Source organism: Ranitomeya variabilis, chromosome 4 (assembly GCF_051348905.1).
Source record: "Ranitomeya variabilis isolate aRanVar5 chromosome 4, aRanVar5.hap1, whole genome shotgun sequence".
Classification (NCBI taxonomy): domain Eukaryota; kingdom Metazoa; phylum Chordata; class Amphibia; order Anura; family Dendrobatidae; genus Ranitomeya; species Ranitomeya variabilis.
In genome coordinates, this window is record NC_135235.1 from 640,759,504 (window position 1) to 640,784,515 (window position 25,012).

The 25,012-nt window shown below is 42.0% G+C and overlaps 2 protein-coding genes across 2 annotated transcripts in view; both read right to left on the bottom strand.

The window, feature by feature from the left end:
- The window catches only part of LOC143767373 (uncharacterized), a 46,730-nt gene extending 41,325 nt beyond the window's left edge, over positions 1-5,405 (bottom strand). The window contains exons 1-2 of the mRNA XM_077255664.1: positions 4,846-5,405; positions 1,166-1,795 (exon numbers count right to left, since the gene is read on the bottom strand). Of these exons, the coding sequence (XP_077111779.1) occupies positions 1,166-1,795; positions 4,846-4,978 (763 nt within the window). The 5' untranslated portion in view covers positions 4,979-5,405. The remainder of the gene's footprint in view (positions 1-1,165; positions 1,796-4,845) is intronic.
- Positions 5,406-20,882: 15,477 nt separating this feature from the next.
- The window catches only part of LOC143767369 (oocyte zinc finger protein XlCOF7.1-like), a 73,648-nt gene continuing 69,518 nt past the window's right edge, over positions 20,883-25,012 (bottom strand). The window contains exon 7 of the mRNA XM_077255655.1: positions 20,883-23,663. Coding sequence (XP_077111770.1) covers positions 22,585-23,663 — 1,079 coding nt within the window. The 3' untranslated portion in view covers positions 20,883-22,584. The remainder of the gene's footprint in view (positions 23,664-25,012) is intronic.

Here is a 25,012-nt window from a genome sequence, read left to right on the forward strand (position 1 = left end):
TAAATTTTTGTGGAAATTCAAAAACTGAAAAGTGGGGCGTGCAATATTATTCGTCCCCTTTACTTTCAGTGCAGCAAACTCACTCCAAAAGTTCATTGTGGATCTCTGAATGATCCAATGTTGTCCTAAATGCTTAATGATGATAAATATAATCCACCTGTGTGTAATCAAGTCCCTGGTCAGATGAAACCAAAATCAAACTTTTTGGCAACAATGCCAAACGGTATGTTTGGCGTAACGGCAACACAGCTCTTCACCCTGAACACACCATCCCCACTGTCAAACGTGGTGGCAGCATCATGGTTTGGGCCTGCTTTTCTTCAGCAGGGACAGGGAAGATGGTTAAAATTGATGGGAAGATGGATGGAGCCAAATACAGGACCATTCTTGAAGAAAACCTGTTGGGAGTCTGCAAAAGACCTGAGACTGGGATGGAGATTTGTCTTCCAACAATACAATGATCCCAAACATGAAGCAAAATCTACAATGGAATGGTTCACAAATAAACGTATCCAGGTGTTAGGATGGCCAAGTCAAAGTCCAGACCTCAATCCAATCTGTGGAAAGAGCTGAAAACTCCTGTTCAAAAACGATCTCCATCAAACCTCACTGAGCTCGAGCTGTTTGCTAAGGAAGAATGGGCAAGAATTTCACTCTCTCAATGTACAAAACTGATAGAGACATACCCCAAGCGACTTGCAGCTGTAATCGCAGCAAAAGGTGGCACAACAAAGTATTAAGTTAAAGTGGCCGAATAATATTGCACGCCCCACTTTTCAGTTTTTGAATTTCCACAAAAATTTATAATAACCAATAAATTTCATTCAACTTCACAACTGTGTTCCACTTGTTGTTGATTCTTCACCAAAAATTTACATTTGGTATCTTTATGTTTGAAGCATGATATGTGGGAAAAGTTCCAGGGAGCCGAATACTTTCGCAAGGCACTGTACATATTTTCATCTTTTAAATTTAAAAATTACAAAAAGGAATATGTCCAAAAATTGATTCTACATGGGTAAAAGACTCAATATTATTTATTTAGCTACATCTGGGACTGCAAGCCTATCCGGTTTGGCTACATACTAAAACTTATAAAGCATTTTCTACATTCTAGACAGGTATATGGCTACTCCTGTGTGAGATCTCTCATGTTTAACAAAACTTGATTTAACTTTATAACATTTCCCACATTCTCGACATGAAAATCTCTTCTCCCCTGTGTGACTTCTTTGATGTGTAGTAAGATTTGATTTCTGTGTAAAACATTTCTCACATTCTGAACATGAATATGGCTTCTCTCCTGTGTGACTTCTCACATGTGTAACAAGATGTGATTTCCTTGAAAAACATTTCCCACATTCTGAACATGAAAATGGCTTCTCTCCTGTGTGACTTCTCAGATGTGTAACAAGATGTGATTTCCTTGAAAAACATTTTCCACATTTTGAACATGAAAATGGCTTCACCCCTGTGTGTTTTCTCTCATGTACAACAAGATCTGATTTTTGAGTAAAACATTTCCCACACTCAGAACATGAATATGGCTTCATTCTTGTGTGAGCTCTTTGATGTTTATTATCAATTCTGTAATTTTTGTTTGGCATAATAGTCTGTGAAGAATCAGAAGGTGGAAGTTTTTCAAAAGGATCAGATGGTAGATCTTTACTGTGAAGGGCTGGGGATAAATCCGGAATATTGTTATGTTCTTCAAATGTATCCTGTGTGATAATATGATCATGTGTGGTCAAATCTGAAAATGTAAGATGTGCCTCCGATCTGCTGGTACAGTCATCTGCCAAAAATAAAATGGAATTTATAACAATTATAATAATACTTTCTATAACATTTCAATACAATACAGTATGTTAGTGTACGTATCACAAAATTTTTGTGAAATCTAAAATATTTTGTGAAAAATATTCAGTGGACAGTAATAGAGGTCAACCTCACCAAATATCCTCAAAACTATCCCACCACATTCACTTTCCATATAACAACTATGGAACCAACAAACAACAAGGGAGAAAATGTTTATGTAACAATATACAACACTAATAACAACATCGAAGTGCAGTTAAATAAAACACACAAGCAACACGTGCCACTTAAAACTACAGAAAAATAGTTAGGGTATGTGCACACGTTGCGGATTTGGCTGCGGATCCGCAGCAGTTTTACATGCATTGTACAGTACCATGTAAACCTATGGAAAACCAAATCCTCAGTGCACATGCTGTGGAAAATTCTGAGCGGAAACGCAGCGGTTTATTTTCCGCAGCATGTCAATTCTTTGTGCGGATTCCGCAGCGTTTTACACCTATTCCTTTATAGGAATCCGCAGGTGTAAAAGTGCAGGAGAATTCCGCACAAAATCCGCGGTAAATCGGCAGGTAAAATGCAGGGCATTTTACCTGCGGATTTTTCAGAATCCGCATGGAAAAATCCGCAACGTGTGCACATACCCTTAGCCTCAGCCCAGAGCTACAAAGGGGATATATACAGTGGGGAAAATATGTATTTGATCACTACCGATTTTGCAAGTTTTTTCACCAATAAAGAATTTATATAGTAGGTACACCTCAACTCTGAGAGCCAGAATATAAATATAAAATCCAGAAAATCACATTGTATGATTTTTAAATAACTAAACTGCATTTTAATGCATGAAATAAGTATTTGATCACCTACCAACCAGCAAGAATTCTGGCTCTCACAGACCTGTTAGTTTTCTTTTAAGAAACCCACCTACTCTGCACTCATTACCTGTATTAACTGCACCTGTTTGAACTCATTACCAGTATAACACACACCTGTCCACACAATCAATCACACTCCAACCTCTCCACCATGGCCAAGACCAAAGAGCTGTCTAAGGACACCAAAAACAAAATTGTATACCTGCACAAGGCTGGGATGGGTTATAGGAAAATAGTCAAGCAGCTTGGTGAGAAGAACACTGCTGGCACAATTATTAGTAAATGAAAGAAACACAAGATGACTGTCAAACTTCTTTGGTATGGGGCTCCATGCAGGATTTTGCCTCAATGGGTAAAAATGATTCAGAGAAAAGTCAGGAATCAGCCCAGAACTACACGGGAGGACCTGAGCAATAACCTAAAGAGAGCTGGGACCACAGTCTCAAACATTCCCACTAGCAGGGCAGGGGGATGGACCAGATGACCCAGAAGGTCCCTTCCAACTCTACCATTCTATGATTCTAACACACTACGCCGTCACAGATTAAAATCTTTCAGTGCACGCAATGTCTCCCTGCACATGCCAGCACATGTCCAAACACATTTGATCATCATCTGGATGATGATCCACAGGATGCATGGGAGAAGGTCATGTGGTCAGATGAGACCAAAATAGAACTTTTTGGTATGAACTTAACTCGCCATGTTTGGAGGAAGAAGGATAAGAACAACCTGAAGAACACCATCCCAACCGTGAAGCATGGTGGGGGAAACAAAATACTTTGGGGTTCTTTTCAGCAAAGGGAACCGGATGACTACAGAGTATTGAAGGAAGCATGGATGGGGTCATGTATTGCGCGTTTTTGGCCAACAACTTTCTTCCTTCAGAAAGAGCATTGAAGATGGCTCATGGCTGGGTCTTCCAGCATGACAATGACCTGAAGCACACAGCCAGGGCAACTAAAAAGTGGCTCCATAAGAAACATTTCAAGGTCCTAGTAAATCTCAAGACGTGAACCCAATAAAAAAAAGGTTTGGAGGGAGATGAAACTCAATGTTGCCCAGTGACAGCCCCAAAACCTGAAAGATCTGGAGAAGATGTGTATGTCGTGGGCAACATTCCCTGCTGCAGTGTGTGCAAACTTGGTCAAGAAGTAAAGCAAACGTCTGACCTCTGCAATTGCAAACAATGGTTTCTGTACCAAATATTAAGTTCTGTTTTTCTATTTTATCAAATGCTTATTTCATTCAATAAAATGCAAATTAATTGTGTAAAAATCATACAATGTGATTTTCTGGATTTTTTTTAAAGATTCTGTCTCTCAGTTGAAGTGTACCTTCTAAACAAATTACAGACCTCTCCATTCTTTGTAGGTGGGAAAACCTGCAAAATCGGCAGTCTATCAAATACTAATTTTCACCACTGTATATATGTGTTACTAGCGGCAACGGAGTTGTTGTTTTGTATGACACCATTCATTTTACCAAAATATTTACTGAAAAAGGGGAAATAAAAAAGCCCAAAGTGCGAAAATCGGTAACTATAGAAAACATCGGTTTCCGCAAACCATGACAGTCCCCATGTATTCCCACCATTCTTTATTGTTCTCAACCACTATGTGTTGAAGTTTTTTATAATGTGGTTTCGGCATAAAAAAAAAAAAGTTGCATAAAATTATGTTGCTTAATAAATAAATGTTAATTTGCCGTATATATTTGTTTTAAATTAAAAATTATTTTTCCATTGCAGTTTGGGTTTTGAGTTCATTGTGCTATAAATATTGTCTGGCAACAGGTCAGAAGAATGCAAAACTTGTAGAGTTGTAAAAGAAAAATTGGTATCTGTTGCCATTTATTGAGACTCATAACCTATTTTACCTTGTTTTTCTCAGGAGTGGCAGCAATGTATTTTAGCACCTCAGGGGACCTAAACCTGCAATTACATGAGCTATTTTCTCTATTTTTTGTGTGGGGAAAAACACCATTTAACTTATTCAGTTTAGACGTTGGCCATCCAATTTTTCTGCCAGTCTGATCAGACATTAATATTCTGTGTTACAGACCCTAAAAAGATCAACACATTTTTATACAATCCAATGAATGAGAAGTATCTGTGACACCTCTACATATAGTGGTCTCTACTCACCTGTGCGGTTATCTGTAGGAATCTCCTCTTTACACCTCTCATCGCCCCTCACATATGTCTCTGTAGTATTACTATGGGGCAGATCATTACCCTGAAAAAAAATGTAAAAGTCACAGACAGATGGAAAAGTCATGTAAAATTATTTAGAACAGAAAGATGAAATAGCTGCAGGTCTCCTGTATAAATCCAACCTGTCGGCTCCTAATTCTAACCAGCAGCCTCCATAACCAGAAAATTGTGAGAAAATAGAAACAACATCTAATATCTATTATCAGCTTTTTCCTGTCATCTCCACCAAATATTAAGCATACACTGAATGGCCACATTATTAGAGACACCCACTGGAACCTCCTTTGGTTTTCAGAACCTCAGCAAATTATGTTGCTAATTCCAAAGAGTATTAATCCTTCTGCATGAATACTGTCCATTGACAACAGGATAGATTTTTACAATTGCCACAATATAGATGGAGGTGCTGACTTGCTCTGAACACGTTATTCTTGTAAAACAAATGTTCTATAGGATTAAGATCTGAACACTATAAGGGCCGGGAAAGAAAAAAATGTATGGTCCTGTTCCTGGAAGCAATCCATGACAAATCGACCATTGTGGCATCGAGCATTGTCCTGCCGTAAGTGTCCTTCTGCCAGAAAGGGATGAACTTAATTGACCACTGGCCACAAAGCCCAGGTAAGCTCCTGTGCTGAAGAGCTGTTTCTTCGGACACTATAGTTGTAGATCCAGCGTTGTATTCAGCTGCAGGACATGACGGTGCACCGCCTGTTCTTAGAACGACTCTTAACAAACGTCTCTGACTTTTAATTGATTCATTTCTTGTATTCATCTGTTTTTCAACATTCTCAGTATAATCTCAACATCAATAAATGTTCAAAGTCGATCACTTCACTTTATGTTCCCATTATAATGTAGATTCACATTGCAAACTTCTACAGAAAAGTGATCACTGGATTTCCTGCTGTACTCTGAAGTCACTGGTCACATTTCTATATTAGAAAAGTTTCAGTGTCTCTAAGAAATTGACCATTCAGTGTATAATACTGGTGGATAAAACAAGACTGAACACAAGACCTTCACAGCCTTCTACACATCATAGGGGAGATCTCATGACTAGTGATGTGCGAATATACTCGAGATTTCTCAAGCACGCTCAGGTGTCCTCCGAGTATTTGTAAGTGCTCGGAGATTTAGTTTTCATCGCCGCAGCTGAATGATTTACATCTGTTAGCCAGCATAAGTACATGTGGGGGTTGCCTGGTTGCTAGGGAATCCCCACATGTAATCAAGCTGGCTAACAGATGTAAATCATTCAGCTGCGGCGAAGAAAACTAAATCTCCGAGCACTAAAAAAAACTCAGAGCGTGCTCGGGAAATCTCGAGTAACGAGTATATTCGCTCATCACTACTCATGACACCTTCTCTCCATCTACCTGATGATCCTGAGGAACATTGGGATCTTCTTGTTTACAGTCCTGTGGAAGAAGAGGACGGCGACATCTCTCAGGTGTTGTCCTCTCACTGGATAGAACTGGAGGAAACACATACAGGGACTGAATTCATTATTTTCATACAGATAATTATAGGCCGTGTGTATTTAGTCCTGTCTATTACCTGGTGATGTGAGGGGCTGGGGAACCTCCATCATGACGTCCTTGTACAGATCTTTGTGTCCTTCTAAATACTCCCACTCCTCCAAGGAGAAATAGACGGTGACATCCTGACACCTTATAGGAACCTGACACATACAATGATATCGTCATCCCCCGATCCCTCCATAGCGTTACTGTATAATGTCCCAGCATTCCCAGCAGTGTCACCTCTCTAGTCAGCAGCTCAACCATCTTGTAGGTGAGTTCTAGGATCTTCTGGTCATTGATGTCCTCATGTATCAGGGGGTGAGGTGGAGGTCCTGTGATTGGGCTCAGGGGTCTTCCCCATCCCTCAGACACAGGGGCCTGACAGCGCTCACTAGAGGTCTTCTTCACTACTGTGTAATCCTGGTTATGGAGAGACACATTAATAAACCTCACTACAGACATTCCCAGAGTCCTCACCTCTCCAGTTCTGTCCATCTGTTATTCCCATAGATAAGAATGATGTAATGTGACGTCATCAGAATCTCTCACCTCTCCAGTAAGCCGGAAGAGGATCTCTAGGGTGAGGTGTAATATCCTCTCCGCCATCTTGTCCCTGTCCCTATCCATCCTTGTAGGGTCACTCAGGAGAAGTCTCTTATATAGAAGATCTCCACTGAGAGGATCCGATATTGTAGGGACCTGAATGGGGAGAAGATGACAATGTAACATCATAAAGATCCCATGTAAGAAACCTCTGGAGCTGTTACCGGCGTCACATGATCACTACATCAAGTTAGACTTTTCATGTGCTGCACCAAGCCTTTGGAATGCACTACCCAGGTTAATAGGATTAATCCCCAATCCTCACAGTTTTAAGTGTGCCCTAGAAAAGCAATTCTTCAGACTGGCCCACTGCCTCAACGCATTAACATAACTATCCCTGTGTTGCACATTCAAATTTTTTACCATAACCAGGTTCCTTGACGAGGCTGAAGTTGGTTTCTTATTCGTCAGTTTCTTATTCGGCAATTTTTATTTTCTGTTTTTTATAGGTTTAACAACAAAAAATAAGTATCACAATAATAACATACAATGCAGCGAGGTGCCCTGATGTGAATACATTTAAAAACAGCTACAAAAACTATAATACTGGCACAAAAATGGGAATCAAAGTGGGAAGTGAAGGGCGTTAATCAAAGGGTTAAATTACTTTGGGCCATTGATCTCACACTGCAGACATATAGAAAAGGGAGCCCCACATCAAAACCAGGTCTCTCCAGCTTGGCCCAAATGGGTTCTGGGCATCAGAACTGGCATCAAAGTGAGCAAACATTTTCACAGTTTTGAATAAGTAACTGATGTTTTTAAAAGGTTAAATGACTTTGGGTCACTGATCTCATACTAAGAATTAACAGACAGTGATGTCCTGCATCACTCCCAGGTCCCTCCAGCCTGGCCCAAAAGGGTTCTGGGTATCAGAACTGGCATCAAAGTGGGCAAACAGCCAATTTTCACAGACTTGAATAAGTAATTGATGTTTTTAAGAGGTTAAATTACTTTGGGCCACTGATATCACAGTGCAGACATGTAGAACAGGGAGCCTCACATCAAAACCAGGTCTCTTCAGCCTGGCCCATATGAGTTCTGGGCATCAGAATTGGCATCAAAGTGGGCAAACAGCCCATTTTCACAGATTTGAATAAGTAACTGATGTTTTTAAGGGGTTAAATCATGGAATCATAGAATGATAGAGTTGGAAGGGACCTCCTGGGTCATCTGGTCCAACCCCCTGCTCAAAGCAGGATTCACGAAATCATCCCAGACAGATGTCTGTCCAGCCTCTGTTTGAAGACTTCCATTGAAGCAGAACTCACCACCTCTCATGGCAGCCTGTTCCACTCATTGATCACCCTAAATGTCAAAAAGTTTTTTTTCTAATATCTAATCTGTGTCTCCTCCCATTCAGTTTCATCCCATTGTTTCTAGTCTTTCCTTGTGCAAATGAGAATAAAGATGATCCTTCTACAATGTGTCAGCCCTTGAGATATTTGTAGACAGCTATTAAGTCTCCTCTCAGTCTTCTTTTTTGCAAGCTAAACATTCCCAAATCCTGCTAGTGTTCCTCATAGGACATGGTTTGCAGACCAGTCACCATTCTGGTCGCTCTTCACTGAACTTGCTCCAGTTTGTTGAAGTCTTTTTTAAAATGTGGTGCCCAAAAATGGACACAGTATTCCAGATGAGGTCTGACCAAAGAGGAGTAGAGGGCAATAATGACTTTGCGTGATCTAGACTGTATGCTTCTGTTAATACATCCCAGAATTGCATTTGCCTTTTTGCTGCAGCACCACACTGTTGACTCAAGTTCAGTTTGTGATCTATTAGTATACCCAAGTCTTTTTCACATGTGCTGTTGCTTAGCCTTATTCCTCCCATTCTGTATATGATTATTTCATTTTTATTTCCCAGATGTAGTACTTTGTATTTTTCCTTGTTAAAAATCATTCTGTTAGTTGCTGCCCACTGCTCCAGTTTATTGATATATTTTTGAATCCTCTCGCTCTTCTCTAGTATTAGCTATCCCTCCTAGCCTTGTGTCATCAGCAAATTTAATCAGTTTACCCTCAATTCCTTCATCTAAATCATTGATAAAGATGTTGAAAAATACAGGGCCCAGGACAGAGCCCTGTGGTACCCCACTTGAGACATTCTTCCAACTGGATGTGCAGCCATTTATGACCACTCTTTGGGTCCGATCACTAAGCCAGTTATGAATCCACCTAACAGTTGCCTTGTCCATTCCATACTTAGTCATTTTTTTCAATAAGGATGGTGCGAGATACTTTGTCAAATGCTTTGGGCCACTGATCTCACACTAAGAATACATAAATAGTGATGGCTCGCATCAACCCCAGGTCCCTCCAGCCTGGCCCAAATGGGTTCTGGGCATCAGAACTGGCATCAAAGTGGGCAAACAGCCAATTTTCACAGATTTGAATAAGTAACTGATGTTTGTAAAGGATTAAATGACTTTGGGCCACTGATGTCACACTTAGAATACACAGACAATGATGCCCTGCATCAAACTCAGGTCCCTCCAGCCTGGCCCAAATGGGTTCTGGGCATCAAAACTGGCATCAAAGTGGGCAAACAGCCAATTTTCACAGATTTGAATAAGTAACTGGTGTTTTTAAGGGGATAAATGAATTTAGGCCACTGAAATCACAATAAGAATACATAGATGTCGTTTAACCCCTTAAAGGGAACCTGTCACCTGAATTTGGCGGGACCGGTTTTGGGTCATATGGGCGGGGTTTTCGGGTGTTTGATTCACCCTTTACCCGCTGGCTGCATGCTGGCCGCAATATTGGATTGAAGTTCATTCTCTGTCCTCCGGAGTACACGCCTACGCAAGGCAATATTGCCAGAACCCATTTGGGCCAGGCTTGAAGGACCTGGGTTTGAGGCGGGCCATGACTATCTATGTATTCTTAGTGTGAGATCAGTGGCCCAAAGTCATTTAACCCTTTAAAAACATCAGTTACTTATTCAAATCTGTGAAAATCAGCTGTTTGCCCACTTTTGTGCCAGTTGTGATGCCCAGAACACATTTGGGCAAGGCTGGAGGGACCTGGGGTTGATGCAGGCCATCATTATCTGTGTATTCTAAGTGTGATATCTGTGGCCCAAAGTAATTTAACCCTTTCATTAATGGCCCTCGGTGCCCACTTTGATGCCCATTTTTGTGCCAATTTTATAATTTTTGTAGCGGATTTTAAATGTATTCACATCAGGGCGCTTTGCTGCATTGTATGATAGACTGGGTTCACATTATGTTATAGGCAGTCCGTTAGACAGACTGCGTTACACCGTGGCATAATGCGGTGTAACGCAGTCCATTAATGCTGCCATTAATTCTTATTTCGGATGCATCGTTAGCGCAGGCCAAAAATGGGCGTGCGCTAGCAATGTGCCGTCATTGAGTGACGGACCCTGGGACGCGGGCTGCAGCGTTTCCGGGTTCGTCACCGATAGATGAGATAGAGCATCTGCTAGCTCTATCTGCACTAACGCGATCACATTTCGGCACTTGAGTTAACACAGCCCATTTAACGCATGTGTTGAAAGGGCTGCTTTAACGCAATGTGAACTTTGCCTTATTATTGTGATGATTATTTTTTGAGGTTAAACCTATAAAACACAGAAAAGGAAAAAATTGCTAAATAAGAAACTGATGAATAAGAAACCAACTTCAGCATCGTGGTTCCTTACATGTTCTCACATGTTTTATGCATTTAAAGGGAATCTGTCACCTTTTTCCTGTATAAGCTGCGGCCACCGCCATCAGGGGCTTTTCTACAGCATTCTGTAATGCTGTAGATAAGCCTCTGATGTAACCTGAAAGATAGGAAAAACAAGTTAGATTATACTCACCCAGGGGCGGTCCGGTCCCAACTTCATGCGATGACGTCCTCCTCCTCGCTTCCTGTCACGGCTCCAGCGCAGGCGTACTTTATCTGCCCTGTTAAGGGCAGCGCAAAGTACTGCAGTGCGCAGGCGCCGGGCCTCTCTGACCTTCCCCAGCGCCTGCGCACTGCAGTACTTTACGCTGCCCTCAATAGGGCAGAGAATTACGCCTGCGCAGGAGCCGTGACAGGAAACAAAGAAGATGATGACATCATATGAAGATGGGAGGCGCCGGACCTGGACCTGTGACGCCCATCGGACCCGACCACACCGGGACCACCCCTGGGTGAGTATAATCTAATGTTTTTCTTATTTTTCAGGATACATCGGGGGCTTATCTACAGCATTACAGAATGCTGTAGATAAGCCCCTGATGATGGTCGTCGCAGTTTATATAGGAAAAAGTAGGTGACAGATTCCATTTAATAGCCCTCTGTGTCTGTACTGCTACATACTTAGACTGATAACTGGTTCATGCAGCTTTACATGAACACCCGATTCTTACACTATGGCTGGTCCGAACAACGAAAGCAATTGTTACCATCCACCTCTCGTGTCTCCCCTTTTCCTCATAGGTTGTAAATGTAAGCTTGCGAGCAGGGCCCTCATTCCTCCTGGTATCTGTTTTGATCAGTGTTTTTTGTTATGCTGTAATGTCTATTGTCTGTACAAGTCCCCTCTATAATGTAAAGTGCTGCGGAATATGTTGGTGTTATAGAAATAAAAATTATCATTATTATGGCCCCGTCCTGCCCCCGGTATAACACACAGTCCCATTATAGTCACATACAGAGATTTATCACAGGCTCAGCACTGAGGGGGTTAATGGGGAATCTCTAGCACCTACCTCCACCTGCAGAGCCGCACACCACATATATGGCTGTTCTGTGCGCACAGGACCTGTGATGAGGTCACAGGGGGGAGGAGTCAGGGGTCACATGATCAGGGGCCTCAGTGTATGCAGGACTGTGCTGTGCTGGTTGTCATGGTGCTGGATGAGGGGAAGTTTCTGTGTGGGGTCAGGAGAGGTGAACAGTGTGGATGTAGCAAGTGTTAATGTAGCAGAGTCGTCTGTGTGTACGAGGTGTATGGAGCGGAGCCGTATATGTACGAGGTGTATGGAGCAGAGCCGCGTGTGTGTACGAGGTGTACGGAGCGGAGCCACATGTGTACGAGGTGTACTGAGCGGAGCAGCGTGTGTACGAGATGTACGGAGCGGAGCTGTGTGTGTACGAGGTGTACGGAGCGGAGCTGTGTGTGTACGAGGTGTACGGAGCGGAGCCGTGTGTGTACGAGGTGTACAGAGCGGAGCCGTGTGTGTACGAGATGTACGGAGCGGAGCTGTGTGTGTACGAGGTGTACGGAGCGGAGCTGTGTGTGTACGAGGTGTACGGAGCGGAGCCGTGTGTGTACGAGGTGTACAGAGCGGAGCCGTGTGTGTACGAGATGTACGGAGCGGAGCTGTGTGTGTACGAGGTGTACAGAGCGGAGCCGTGTGTGTACGAGATGTACGGAGCGGACCCGTGTGTGTACGAGGTGTACGGAGCGGAGCTGTGTGTGTACGAGGTGTACAGAGCGGAGCCGTGTGTGTACGAGATGTACGGAGCGGAGCCGTGTGTGTACGAGGTGTACGGAGCGGAGCTGTGTGTGTACGAGGTGTACAGAGCGGAGCCGTGTGTGTACGAGATGTACGGAGCGGAGCCGTGTGTGTACGAGGTGTACAGAGCGGAGCTGTGTGTGTACGAGGTGTACAGAGCGGAGCCGTGTGTGTACGAGGTATACGGAGCGGAGCTGTGTGTACGAGGTGTACGGAGCGGAGCCACATGTGTACGAGGTGTACTGAGCGGAGCAGCGTGTGTACGAGATGTACGGAGCGGAGCTGTGTGTGTACGAGGTGTACGGAGCGGAGCTGTGTGTGTACGAGGTGTACGGAGCGGAGCCGTGTGTGTACGAGGTATACGGAGCGGAGCTGTGTGTGTACGAGGTGTACAGAGCGGAGCCGTGTGTGTACGAGGTGTACGGAGCGGAGCCGTGTGTGTACGAGATGTAATGCCGTAGCCATCTTGGTTGTGGCATTACTGTAATTAGCTGGATGTATGACATCATCAGGGATTATAAAAGAACAGTCACTGCCAGACTTGGCACACTGACGCCACTGCCCAGCTTTGTATTGGAGGGAGATAGTGCTTGTCCATGCCTGTGTTCACATTATAACGAATCAGAGTCCTGTAGTGTTGCTACTGGTGCTGTAGCTGAACCATCATACTAAAAGCCCTTGTCAGGGCTATTTTTTTACTTTGCTGTTTGTATCACATATATTCTGCATTTAATCTAGGGAGGGAGAGAACGTTGCAGGAGCAGGGAGAGTGGCTAAAACAGTCTATAGGCAGGAATTAGGGCTTTGCAGTCATTTGCAAAATATACAGCTGCGGCATTTTTTTTTTTTTGGGGGGGGGGGGGGGAATTGAATATATTTTGATCAATCAAGTATTACATACTTTGTGGTACATTTCTGCGATATATAACACTCCAAAAAAGCATTTAGAAATTTGGCTGGATTAACTCCTTCACCCCCCAAGTCTGTTTTCACCTTCATGACCATGCCAAGTTTGACAATTCTGACCAGTGTCACTTTATGAGATAATAACCCTGGAATGCTTCAACATATCCCACTGATTCTAAGAAAGTTTTCTCATGACATATTGTACTTCATAATAAGGGTAAAATTTGTTCGGTAACTCTTGCGTTTATTTGTAAAAATATCGAAAATTTGGCAAAAAATTTAGCAATTTTCAAACTTTTAATTTATATGCCCTTAAACAGAGAGTTATGTCATGCAAAATAGTTAATAAATAACATTTACCACATGTCTACTTTACATCAGCACAATTTTTGAAACACAATTTTTTCATAGGAAGTTAGAAGGGTTAAAAGTTGACCAGTGATTTCTCATTTTTTGAACAAAATTTACAAAACCATTTTTCTTAGTGATCACATCACATTTGAAGTGACTTTGAGGGACCTATATGACAGAAAGTATGCAAAACTGATACCATTCTAAAAACTCCACCCCTCACAGCACTTAAAAACATATTCAATATGTTTATTAACCCTTCAGGTGCGTCACAGGAATTTTTGCAATGTGGAAGGAAAAAATGAACATTTAACTTTTTTTCACAAAGATTTTACTTTAGACCCATTTTTTTATTTTTACAAAGGTAACAGGAGAAAATTGACCCCAAAATGTATTGTTCAATTTCTCCTGAGCACACCAATATGCTAGACGTGGGGGAGAACTACTGTTTGGGCGCATGGCAGGGCTTGGAAGGGAAGGAGCACTATGACTTTTTGAATGTAAAATTTGCTTGACTCATTAGCGGATTCCATGTAAGGTTTGGAGAGCTCCTGATGTGCCCAAACAATAAAACCACCCCACAAGTGACCCCATTTAGGAAACTACACCCCTCAAAGAACTTATCTAGATGTGTGATGAGCACATTGAACCCTAAGGTGCTTCACAGAGGTTTATAATGCTGAGCTATGAAAATAAAAAAAATCACATTTTTCCCACAAAAATGTAATTTTAGCCCCAATTTTGTATTTTCACAAGAGTAAGAGGAGAAATTCCACCATACAATTTGTTGTGCAATTTCTCCTTAGTGCGCTGATACCTCGTATGTGGGGGAGAACAACTGTTTGAGTGAACAGCAGGGCTTGGAAAGGAAGTAGCATCATTTGACTTTTTGAAAATTTTCTGGAATTATTAGTGAATGTCATGTCATGTTTGGAAAGCCCTTGATGTGACTAAACAGTGGGAACCTCCCACAATTGACCCCATTTGGGAAACTAGATGCCTCAAGGACCCATAATGTTTGTTTGAAGGATTGCTAGTAGTGATGAACGATTGTACTCGTTGCTTGGGTTTTCCAGAGCACGCTCGGGTGGTCTCCGAGTATTTATGACTACTCAGAGATTTAGTTTTCATCCCAGACAGCTGAATGATTTACTGCTATTAGCCACCTTGATTACATTTGCGGCGCCCCAGGGTCCTGGTCGTCGCAGTGGTATTGCTTTCCTCTCGGGGAGAGTGATGCTATGGTTGGAGGCAAAGAAGGATAACTGCATCCAGGTACCACAAACATGCAACACATTTCACACTCCAGGCCACCAGGGGGAGCTTCTGCTCCTATTTATTAGGTCACTCCCTATATATATATATATATATATATATATATATATATATATATATATATATATATATATAACTGGTAGTCTGTAAGGAAAGTTAGTCAGTTCCAGACAGTAGTCTGAGGTGGACAGAGGGTCCAAAGGAGCTGTGCATGCCCTCAGAGCTGCAGCTCCCAGAAAGAGACATTCAGAAGGCAGAATTGTATTGCAGTGAGTGTGAAAGGAGAGGAAGCAAAGGAGAGTATTCCAGAAGGGGACCAGCCCTGCACAGGCTGCCTCCTTCTGAGGTGCAGGATCCCGGTGGCCGGAACTCTGAGGGAGAAAGGACCTTTATGCTTTACTCAGGAGACTGGCAGGACAGCTAATTGCAAGTTACCTGTGCACCCCTACACCTAGGGGGCACAGTGGCACCCCTTAGAGCCTGGGGCATGCTAGAATCCCTATAAACTGCCTCAAGCCACCAGTCATACGGGTTTGTCCTATCCTATCTGGGGGACAGAGAAAGACAGAACATCTACAACAGTTGTGAGGACCTTATGAGAAGCTTAGCAGTAAGGGACTACAACACCACAGCGCTAGAGGAAGGCTTTTATTTCCACCTGGACAAGGGGACTCTGGGCTTGCCTCCAAACCGACTCTGCCTGCCCTGTGATCTGGTGCTCTGGACTGTGGATGCTGAAGTCTTCAGTAAATGTAAAGAGACTGCAACCTTGTGTCCTCTTTCTTCTCTGCGCCTCTCACCATCCACCATCTACACACCAGGAAGCCCTGGGGACATACTTCACCTGTGGGAAGGTATACCATCTAGCTGCCATAACATCACCCCAGCAGACCCCTTAAAGCAGCGTTGGTCACCCTGACCGAATACCACAGGTGGCATCATGAACACAAACTTTATCCCATAAAAGACCTTTCCCTTTTACATGGACGTCCCAGGGCCACAGACCAGATCAGCCACCGTGACATCCCCCTGTGAACCGCAGGGCCTGGTACCGAGTGACCCCTAGCCCTCGGGGCAACTCACATTCCCTAGCAACCAGGCTACCCCCACATATACTCAGCCTGGCTAGTAGCTGTAAATCATTCAGCTGCCTCGATGAAAACTAAATCTCAATAAATACTTGGAGGTCACCCGAGTGTGCTTGTGAAAACCCAAGCAATGAGTACACTCGCTCATGACTATTTGCTAGTCTACAGACTATTATGTTGTTATATGATGTTCACCTAACTTCAAACGGTTTGTGAGGCCACACAACATGTATATGGGTACTTATTAGGACGCTTTAGTGAACGCCTCTTTTGCTGATATCGAAACTCGGTAATATCTGCCGGCAGATATGTATACACACGGCATCCATGCTTGCATGTTCCACATAGCTATTGTCCTGAGTCTCCCACAATTCAGGCCTTTCTTGCACCAACACAATGAGCATCTCCATGTTTAGATGTCTACACATGATCATGATCTCGATGGAGTTGTGCTTTGCCTCTTTTTTTTTTTATAGGTTTCCAGGTTAATTCTATAGCCCAACTTTCTGCTCTTGGCTGGAGCAATTTCTTGGCTCTTTTGGAGATTCCGCGTTTGAATCGCACACCATACGGATGGTCCATGTGCCGTCCAATTCCTTTCTAGCACCCATAGACCTCCATTGGCGAGTCTCTTCAGATTCATGCATTCACTCACAACATGATGCAATTTTTACCTCACGCCGAATACAGCACAGAAAAGACTACACTGGTCAGAACTGCCTTGATTAGCATTGGTCAGAGTGCAATCGGATTGCACTCGTCCGATTTATACGCTTGTCCTTAGCAAGACTTTTATATATTTTCTTTCATAGCCCCTCACTCTGGCAGAGAATGGTTAAACAGATGAATTTTAGCTACTGGTATGAAGGCAACAGCACAATGAAGCAGAACGTCACAATCAGTTTAAAAAAAAATCACTTAAGTCCTGATTCAATTTTGGAGGATGAGTCTTCACGGAAGCCAAAAACCTCAGCAGACATCCAGGAAAGCAAGAGTCACCCCATGACCTGATTTGTTTACAAATTTGTCCTTAATTAACCATGGCAGGCCTAACACAAACTTTGTAGGTGGAGAAGGAAAAACCATGAATGGATTCCATATGTAACACTCCAACTATAGGTGGATTATAATGAGGGCAATCTGGGCTATCACCCGTGGCCCGTGGCTGCGAGGAGAACCCATCACCAGATTGCCCTCATTATATTGTTTTGTGCACCGCCATCTGCTGAACACATATCCCGGGAGGGAGCTACCCTGTGCTGCGCTGTCGACGATACAGAATGGTAGCGCAGAGTCAGGGGGGCTCCCATCGCCTCCGCTGTGATGTTCCAGTGTGATGACATCATCACGCGCCTGCACATACATGCTTGCCAGACTGGAAGTGCAGACCGGAGCAGAGCACCGGGGGAATGAGAGCAAGGTGAATGTGGTTTTTTTTTTAATAATATGTGTATGGAATGTGGGAATTCATGCTGTATATAGGAGGTATGTGCAGGCTCATAATGTATATGAGGCTGTATGGGGGCTCACACTTTATACAAGAGGCTATATTCAGGCTCATATTGCATATAGGAGGCTACGTGCAGGCTGATAATGTATATTGAAGGCTATGAGGGGGCTCACACTGTATATAGGAGAATATGTGCAGGCTCATAATGTATATAGGAGGTATATGGGGATTCACACTGTACACAGGAAGCTATGTGCAGATTCATAATGTATATATGAGGCTATGTGGGGGCTCATACTGTATATATGAGGCTATATGAAAGCTCATACTGTATATAAGAGGCTATATGCAGGCTCATAATTTATATAGGAGGCTATATGGGGGCTCTACACTTCTTGTGGTGGTGGTTGTGCTACTGGTTGCTTGAGGTGATGTGGTGTTGGTAATGCAGGTACCGGTGTTTCTTCGTGCTCAAGGATGCATAGCCTATTGGCCTTGACTGCTGCCACCTTTTAAAGGGAACCTGTCACCTGAATTTGGCGGGACCAGTTTTGGGTCATATGGGCGGGGTTTTCGGGTGTTTGATTCACCTTTTCCTTACCCGCTGGCTGCATGCTGGCCGCATTATTGGATTGAAGTTCATTCTCTGTCCTCCGGAGTACACGCCAGCACAAGACAATACTGCCTTACACTGGCGTGTACTCCGGAGGACAGAGAATGAACTTCAATCCAATATTGCGGCCAGCATGCAGCCAGCGGGTAAGGAAAGGGTGAATCAAACACCCGAAAACCCCGCCCATATGACCCAAAACTGGTCCCGCCAAATTCAGGTGACAGGTTCCCTTTAAGGTAGTTAGATACCTCATTGAGGTTATTAGTGGAGGTGCATCCCTTGCTCGCAGCCTGACAGCCCGGCGAGCTGCCCATAACTAGCTACGAGCAATTGTTTCCTCCCCATCATCATTTACAGTGCGAGCCAACTAGTTACCCCACTATCTAATTTGCATCTGGTACTGAGTAAGAGGAGGTCCCTTCTGAGCCTGGCATATGTATGCAGCTCTATAAACTACAACTGGGTGCCACATTACATTTGAAGTGACTTTGAGGGGCCTGTATGACAGAAAATACCCAAAAATGACACCATTCTAAAAACTGCACCCCTGAAAGCCACATTCAAGAAGTTTATTAACCCTCCAGGTTCTTTACAGGAACTAAAGCAATGTGGAAGGAAAAAATGAGTACTCCATATCTGATGGAAAACTACTGTTTGGGAACACAATGCAGGGCTCGGAAGGGAAGAAGCACCGTTTGACTTTTAGAATGCAAAATTGGCCGCATAGACACAGGGGCTCTACAAATGTGCTGGAAAACTACTGTTTGGCAGGTCTCAGAATGGAAGGAGCGTTATTGGCTGGAATAGATTTCAGACACCAGGTCACATATGAAAAGCTCCTGACATGCGAAAAAAGAAGAAACCTCAGGTGACCACATTTTGCAAACTATACCTCTCGAGGAAATAATCTAGAGGAGTAGTCAGTATTTTTAACCCTCAGGTGATTCACAGACTTGTACAATATTGGGCTGGGTAAATGAAATATTACCATTTTTTCCACTAAAATGTTGCTTTGACCCCAAGTTTGTAGTTTTCAAAAGGGGTAATAGGTGAAACCGAAATGTATAATTTATTATGCAATTTCTCTGAGGTGCACCAATACCCTAGAAGTGGTCGATAATGTATTTTGAGGCACAGTGCAAAGCTCAGAAGGGAACGAGCACCATATTACAGTGCAGATTTTGATGTTATGGTTTGTGGGTACCCTGACCCACTGGGAAAGCCCCTCAGGTGCCAGAACAGCAGAACCACCCCCATAAGTGTCTCCTTTTTCCAAACTACACCTCATTGAATTCATCTAGGGATGAGGTGATCAATTGTTTTAGCCACAGATTTTACATTTTTACAAGGAGAAATGAGTAAAAATGGAACGAACCAAAATGTGTCACACCATTTCTGTTGAACATGGCCCTATGTGGCTGTAAAGTACTGTTTAGCCACATGATGAGTCTCGAGATGGACAGAGCGCTATTTGACTCTTGTAAAAAAAAAATTGCAGAATAATTTGCAGCCTACATATACAGAGCCCCTAAGTGTCAGAAGAGCAGAATTCTCCCTTAGGTGACTTAATTTTGGAAATTACACCCTCTCCTGTAATTTATTTACAGGTGTAGTGACGATTTTGACTCCATGGGTATGTTCCAGAAAAAAGCAGCAGTGGATGTTGCTAAGCGAAAATTGCAAAACTTCCATTCCAGTACATTGCAGTGCTCAGCTGCTCATACATTGTGTCCAGTTCGTGCTTCTGGAGACACGCACTGTAAAATTGGTGGAGTCCAATCACTACAGAAATGCCAAACATGTGGACACTGAATGTGCTTCAGATGAAATCCCCGAGGGGTCCATTCACTAAAGTGAGACAGCAGAGTTTCTCTGGACTCCGCCTGGCCTCTGTTCAGCCGTGTCCTTTTCAGAAATGCACAATGTGGCCGACCACACTTTTATGCACAGCTAAAAAGATTGACACTGCCAGATCATAGGCCAGATGGCAACCACAATGCTTCCATCTGCCTCATTATAGGGAATCTTTTGCCTGGCGTTCAGTATGAATCACATATTTTAGAGATTTAAACATGCAAATTGTCTCTTCAGAGAGGAAGAGGACTAGAACTCTAGTGCCACCTATTGGAAGTAGCGATCCTAAAAGTCAAAATCGACCCTTTAATGAGCCTTGCCACATGACAGGATAGAGCCAAACCATAATCTCAATTTGGCAACACTGTGTTTATGAGTACTGCCCCTCATCAGTGCAAAGTGTGAGGTCTGCTTTGGCTGGATGAGAGGCGTCTGACCGGGATTCAAGGCGTAACGTTTCTGATACCATTAGGTCCTGATGATATCACCTCTCAGTGCTATCGCACAGCAGACAGTTGATACACGTCATTGATGCACAAAGCCCAGCAGGCGCTAAAGTTTACCTACACTGGGCGGTCAGGAATAAGCTAAATAAGCTAAACCTGGTGGGATAAAGTAAGGACATATGAAACTGCCTGTCTTTGTAAAGGTATCTGTCAATAAGTTTACCTAAGTGATTGATAAAACTATGACAAATATGCAGTGGAGATTCATGAAGTGAAACCCTTCATTATCTGTTAACATGTGTAAAAATGTTAGATGACAGTGAAATGTACGAGGTGAGACTAATAGCTGTGTAATTATTAACAAAGCTCCATACCTGGTTGTGTAAAATCCAGCATCCAAAGTTTTAGCTTAAATTCTTTATTGTATCATATTAAAAATGCACACATCCAAGTGCAGTAGTTCCACTTTGGTTATTTCTTTACTAAGGAAAGTCACAAAACTGATAATTCTTATGTAAATGTGTAAAATTATTGTTCTAAATACAGTCTGATCAACATTTGTAATCAGAAACGAAAGTTTACCCTTCTGGGGAAGATTCATTCATGATGGTTTTGCCTATAACACTCATTCATGTTCTCCCATTCCTCAAGCCAACTTCAGGGAGCAGCACAGCTGAGTTTAGCTGTGTCACATTATAAACAATTTAATCAGCTCTTCTCTCATAGCACTGTCAGCTCTGCTTTACTGACCCTCCCCACATTGCTTTTTTCGAGATTAATCACACTTAAGTTTTTTCTCACAAACAATAATAATTTTAATGTCAATTTTAATCAGTAGATCTTGGAATATTAAGAATTTACACAATTGGATGTGTTTAAAAAAATGTTCCTGTGCTGAGATAATCTTACAAATGTGATCCTGCTAATCACAGCTTATTCTTGTTGTGAGGTTAAATATTTCCTTGCCTGTTTTTAAAAAATGTTTTACCTCAAAGAAAGAATCAGCTGTGATCCCCTGCTGTCCTTTCTGTATTCTCTTTTGCTTGCACTCCTACCCAGGGGCTGTGGTATGACCAGGACATGTTCCAGCACAGCCAGACACAGCCATCACACAGTACATTCAGGGGCACATTTATAAGATTATCTAAGCACAGGAACATTTTTTAAACATATCCAAATTGTGGACCTTATTATTATTCCAAGATGTATTGATTAAAATCAAGTTTGTTTGCGGTAAAACTACTTTAACTCTGTTGTGCTGATGGCAAGTTTTGAGCACAACAAATATACTGTAACTGTGATTACTGATACATCTACGGTCAGCAGTAACTCATGCCCAAATAGTTTGCTATGTAGGAAGAGCGAGTTCTCTTCCCAAATAGGGGACTGCAAGCCCATTTAATCATATACATGTATTGGGATACCAGGGAGGGTAGGGAGTCATTTATGATAGAATATATTTCTGAAATAAGCCCTTTAGTAGAAGGGAATCACCTACATGTCTGCTGAAAGGTGGAGGGGATAGAAACTTGAATAAAGTTAAAAAGGGAAAAAGTTAAATGCCTTTTCTGTAATAGGGATAATGCTCTTGCTTAGGGAGATTAACTATGGATTTTAAAGTTCTAAAAGGAGACCAGATGGTTCTCATATTTGCATCAACTTTGTCTGCAAATTAGAACAAGCTCGCTGATGATCTAGGAAGAACTAAAGCTGTACACATGCTGTATGAGAAATGTTGAAAAAAATAATAAAGATATAGGAGTTTCATTGAAGATAAAAGGAAAAGAGTTTATAGTGCTTTACAAGAACATCTTTTGTAAATTTAATTGGACCTCGTAAGTCTGTTGAAGAGTAAGGGGAAAGGGAAGGGCAGGGGAGGCCTTTACTTACCATAATAAAGATATAGGGTGAACAGGTGCGACCCACAAATTTTGTATTTCAGTTCATTTGTTGAATGAGAGGCCGGAGAAGGGATTATGCATAGGTAGACAGCCCGATAATGTTTATTTAACTACAACTGGGACTGCAAGCCTCCCTGATATTGGCTGCATACTAAAACTTGCAAAGCATTTTATTACACACTGAACACAAATATTGCTACTCCCCTGCGTGACATATCTGATGTTTAACAAGATGATGTTTTTGTGTATAACGTTTCCCACATTCTCGACATGAAAATGGCTTCTCCCCTGTGTGAATTCTTCGATGTGAAACAAGATGTGATTTCTTTTTAAAAGATTTCCCACATTCTGAACATGAAAATGGCTTCTCCCCTGTGTGTGTTCTCTGATGTGTGACAACAGAGTGTTTCTGTGTAAAACATTTCCCACATTCTGAACATGAAAAAGGCTTCTCCCCTGTGTGACTTCTCGCATGCGTGGCAAGATGTGATTTCTTTGTAAAACACTTCTCACATTCTGAACATGAATATGGCTTTTCACCTGTGTGTTTTTTCTGATGATTAAAAAGACTTGATTTTTGTGTAAAACATTTACCACATTCTGAACATGAAAATGGTTTTTCCCCTGTGTGACTTCTCCAATGTTCAACAAGATATAATTTTTGTGTAAAACATTTCCCACACTCTGAACATGAATATGGCTTATCACCTGTGTGTCTTTTCTCATGTTTGAATAGAGTTGATTTAAATGTAAAACATTTTCCACATTCTGAACATGAAAAAGGCTGTTCCCCTGTGTGACTTCTCTCATGTGCAACAAGATGTGATTTTTGTGTAAAACATTTCTCACACTCTGGACATGAATATGGCTTCTCACCTGTGTGTCTTTTCTCATGGTTAACAAGACTTGATTTAACTGTAAAACACTTTCCACATTTTAAACATGAAAATGGCTTTTCCCCTGTGTGACTTCTCTCATGGGCAACAAGACTTGATTTTTGTGTAAAATATTTCCCACATTCTGAACATGAATATGGCGTCTTTCTTGTGTGGGCTCTTTGATCAATTCTGTTACTTTTGTTTTTCATAACAGTCTGCGATGAATCAGAAGATAGAAGCTTTTCAAAAGCATCATATGGTAGATCTTTACTGTGAAGGGCTGAGGATAAATTTGGGATATTGTCAAGTTCTTCATATATATCCGGTATGATAGTATGATCAAGTGCGGTCAAATCTGAAAATGTAAGATGTGTCCTTGATCGGCTGGTATAGTTATCTGCCAAGAATAAAGCGGAAATTATACGTAACCTTGAAATTAGTTTAATGATTATAATATTTATACCATTCTATAAATTTCAATACAAATTGTACTAAATTTCAAGTAGGAATCAATGAAGGCACTGGTAGCAACATATATAGCAAAGCAGGGACTCATAGATTATGTTAGACCACTAGGTTTATGCTCTTTTCAACTTTCACTTCGCCACTTTATAGGCCCATGTTTTACTGTACCTGTCACTAAACTTTTGCGAAATATAAAATATTTATTTATACTTGATGAAATATTCAGTGAAGACTAGTAGAGGTCAACCGCCAAAAAAATACTCAAAACTATCCCACCACATTCACTTTCCATATAACAAATATAGAACCAACAAACAACAAGGAGAAAATGTTTATGTAACAATATACAACAATATACAACACTGATAACAACATCAAAGTGCAGTTAATGAAACACACAAGCTACACATGTGCTAAGTACTAAAAAGTACAGAAAACTAGTCCAGAGCCACAAAGGCAGTATACACAGTATGTGCATATACTGTATATACATAACTCTGGCAAAAATTAAGAAACCACCACATTAAAACCCTGTCATATATAGGCAGCCCAATCTCCAGACCTGAACCCCATTGAAAACCTCTGGAATGTAATCAAAAAGATGATGGATAGTCACAAGCCATCAAACAAAGAAGAACTGCTTAAGGCTAGTTTCACATTTGCGTTAGAATCCGCAGCGTTTAATCCACAACCGCAAATGCAGGAAAAACAGCATGGAAATGTGTACAAACGTAGCGGTTTTTAGACGCATACGTTAACGCATGCGTTTAAAAAAACACAGCGTTTCCACGCTTTTCCATGCGTTTTGCATGCGTTTGCGTTTCCTGCACACATGGTGAGCGAAAACAGCAAAAAATAATATTATGTGATAAATCACATGATCCTACCTGAATATGGGGAACATAGCTAAAGCAGGAATTAAAACATAACTTTTAATAAATATAAATAAGAAATGTGTGAAACAAATGTCACCAAAAACGTGTCAATAAAAAGTACCACTAAATATGTTCAAATTTGTGTACTATATGCAGATAAACACTAATGGATAAACTTCAGGACACTGGCAGTGGTCCAGTGTTCAAATGTTTAGACCAAGGAACCTGGTTTAGTGAGAAAAAAAACAGCATAAACCAATGGTACTTGTAAAGTACCCAAATCAATAATAAGGTACCCTGGTTGCATTAATATTAGCAGTCCAGCATAGAGGGTGGCAGCTCTATTTTTAGCACTGAAGCACTTTATCTCCCAGCAAGCTAGTCCCCTGATGATCCTGCTTGCAAA